The 2,520-nt window shown below is 34.8% G+C and overlaps 1 protein-coding gene across 1 annotated transcript in view; it reads left to right on the top strand.

Moving 5' to 3' along the window:
* The first annotated feature begins 1,032 nt into the window (after positions 1–1,032).
* Positions 1,033–2,520, top strand: part of LOC136842992 (uncharacterized) — a 6,978-nt gene continuing 5,490 nt past the window's right edge. The window contains exon 1 of the mRNA XM_067110987.1: positions 1,033–1,365. Coding sequence (XP_066967088.1) covers positions 1,294–1,365 — 72 coding nt within the window. The 5' untranslated portion in view covers positions 1,033–1,293. The remainder of the gene's footprint in view (positions 1,366–2,520) is intronic.

The raw sequence follows: 2,520 nt of genomic DNA, 5'->3' as shown, positions 1-2,520 counted from the left end.
AGTTAGACAAAATCGTGCGTTTGGCAACGATATAAGACAGGCCACCAACAGGTCGTGGTTAAAGTTTCATGGACTGCGGCTCACCGAAAGATAGATAAATATATTTTCGGTTGCCTTGATTATACGGTGTACAGAAAACTCGATTGCCCCGAAGAAACTTAGGCGCAGTTTTTACTTGTTTTGACATTGTTATCTCTTGTATGGCTTGGTTACCTTGTTCTCTTAACAGTCGCGTTCTTATTGTTCTTGTTATGTTCATTTCAAGGACGGTGTAAATCTTCTACTTTTATTCGTGTAATGGCTGGAAAGTTGTGCAAAACCCCAGCCCTATGTAATATTCGGGGACATACGATATTGGTGTAGTTGTAGCTGCTTTCACACTTTCAAATTTGTGTATTTTTGTCTGAGGGAACTCTCAAACCCACTTTACTTTGTATATTCATCTACTTTTTGTTATTTCTTCGATTATATATATATATATATATATATATATATATATATATATATATATATAATATATAATATATATATATATATATATATATATATATATATATATATATATATATATATATATATATATATATATATATTATCATTTTCCATTATATACGGTACATTAAAAACATAGTCACTTTTCCCTTTTAAGTTTTATTTATTTCTTCCTGATTTTTGTTCTTTTCGTTTATTATATCTGACTATTCTATTCTGCGCGAGCTTGGCTGGCAAGTTAATGTGTTTTCCTCTTGTTCCACAACAATATGATTTTATGAATTACTGCTAATAATAACTATAGTTTATAGAATATTCCTAGATTTGGAAAATTGTTCAGTTGTGCAGTTTCCTTATTTCCAAAATGGCAAGTACCACTCTTCCCGAAGCCTTAGCTTGAAGAAGTGTTATTAGAACTCCCAGGTTTACGTTTTGACAAAAAATACGGCGTGGACCATTTCTCGAATTCCAGCGCTAACTTTTTTTTGTTTATCTTTGTTCCAGAAAGATGAATTTATTATAGGGTGTTATCGGATAACCGGGAGAAAATATTCTCTACTTTAAGACAATGGCCCGTTGGTTTGAACAGTCGACGGAAGTGAAGCAACAGTAAATGTGAAAGTACCGCAGAAGAAGAATGGTCCTCACCGGAAGAACGGAGTTTGGAGGAACAGGCCAAATCTCACTGCCCTGTCGTCTGATTCACTCTTGTTTTGACAGCCACTCGTGGCACAGGCATATCAACCACAGTCTTCCCAAAGAAGTGAAATCACCTGTGGTGACGTCAGGTGGCAGATAAAAATGTTTTTCTCGCGAGTTATGGAGACATTTTTATTTATATCTGTGTGGATGCTTTCCTTATGGTCGGCTCAGGTAAGTAGTTCTGATTAAAAGCACACAAACACATACAGAACTATATATAGAACTATATATATATATATATATATATATATATATATATATATATATATATATATATATATATATATATATATATATATGAAATAGGTAGGTTTTATGTAAGCATCTTGTAATCCCACTCTTCATTATTTTATTCAAGGTAGCGGTCCTTCAGTCCATAACTATGCTAATCCTTCGTAAGTTGCGTTACCTAGGGAGTGCCGCATGTGCTTCAGCATTTATTGTCAAGGCTTGCTTGATTAGTTTAACATTTTTTTCGTAAACAGTTCTCAACAACTCTTGTTCCTAAGGTTGTCTTTTAACAACAGTTTGATATAATCATTTCCTATTCTTCAGTTTCGCTAATTCATAAATGGGTCAAATTCTGTCCACACTCTCATACCCCAAACAAAAACTTTGACCGTCACATTTGTTGGTGCATGATATTTTGTCAGCTGTTATACTGGTCGTAGCCTACTTTTCTGCCAGGATATGCAATGTTTTCAGAAATAACGAAATATCATCGATAAACAGGAAAAATGTTCTCATTTTGCTGGCAGCTTTTCCACTAAGTTTATTTTTTCTTTAGCTACATGCAATATATGTTAATATACAATTCTTCGGTTAAACATTTTGCCTTGACACAAAATTATTTTGCATTGCTGCAGCAGCCTAAGCATCTGTAAACCTTTCACTCATCACAAACTCTCCGCAACCTGTGAGGCTTGATCTTTTTGCGATCTTCTGCACAGCATCCGAAGTTTTCTGCAGCATCTCAAAAGCCCCAACGTATTGAATAGAATTAAGCTTTCCATTGTTCGTCACAAAAAGCTCCTTTGTAATTTGCTTTTAGAATTTATATTTCCCTTAGATCTGCAATTACACTGTCAAAACATAATTTTCGCTAAGTTTAGAAGAAGCATCGCCAACAGCATTCAGTTCCTTTTACACAAACTACAACATCCAGCGCTATTTCGCGCCCCGTAGACTTTGGGTCCTTGCCATTCCATTCGTCTTTCACATCACCAAGCTAACATATTCTCGGTCTCTCTTCCCTTTAAAACTGCCAAATTACGAACAATCTTCACTTGCCTATCGCTGAACAATTTCTTAACGTGATCGAAACTT

Source organism: Macrobrachium rosenbergii, chromosome 10 (assembly GCF_040412425.1).
Source record: "Macrobrachium rosenbergii isolate ZJJX-2024 chromosome 10, ASM4041242v1, whole genome shotgun sequence".
Taxonomy (NCBI): domain Eukaryota; kingdom Metazoa; phylum Arthropoda; class Malacostraca; order Decapoda; family Palaemonidae; genus Macrobrachium; species Macrobrachium rosenbergii.
This window is presented reverse-complemented; position numbering and strand designations above follow the sequence as displayed.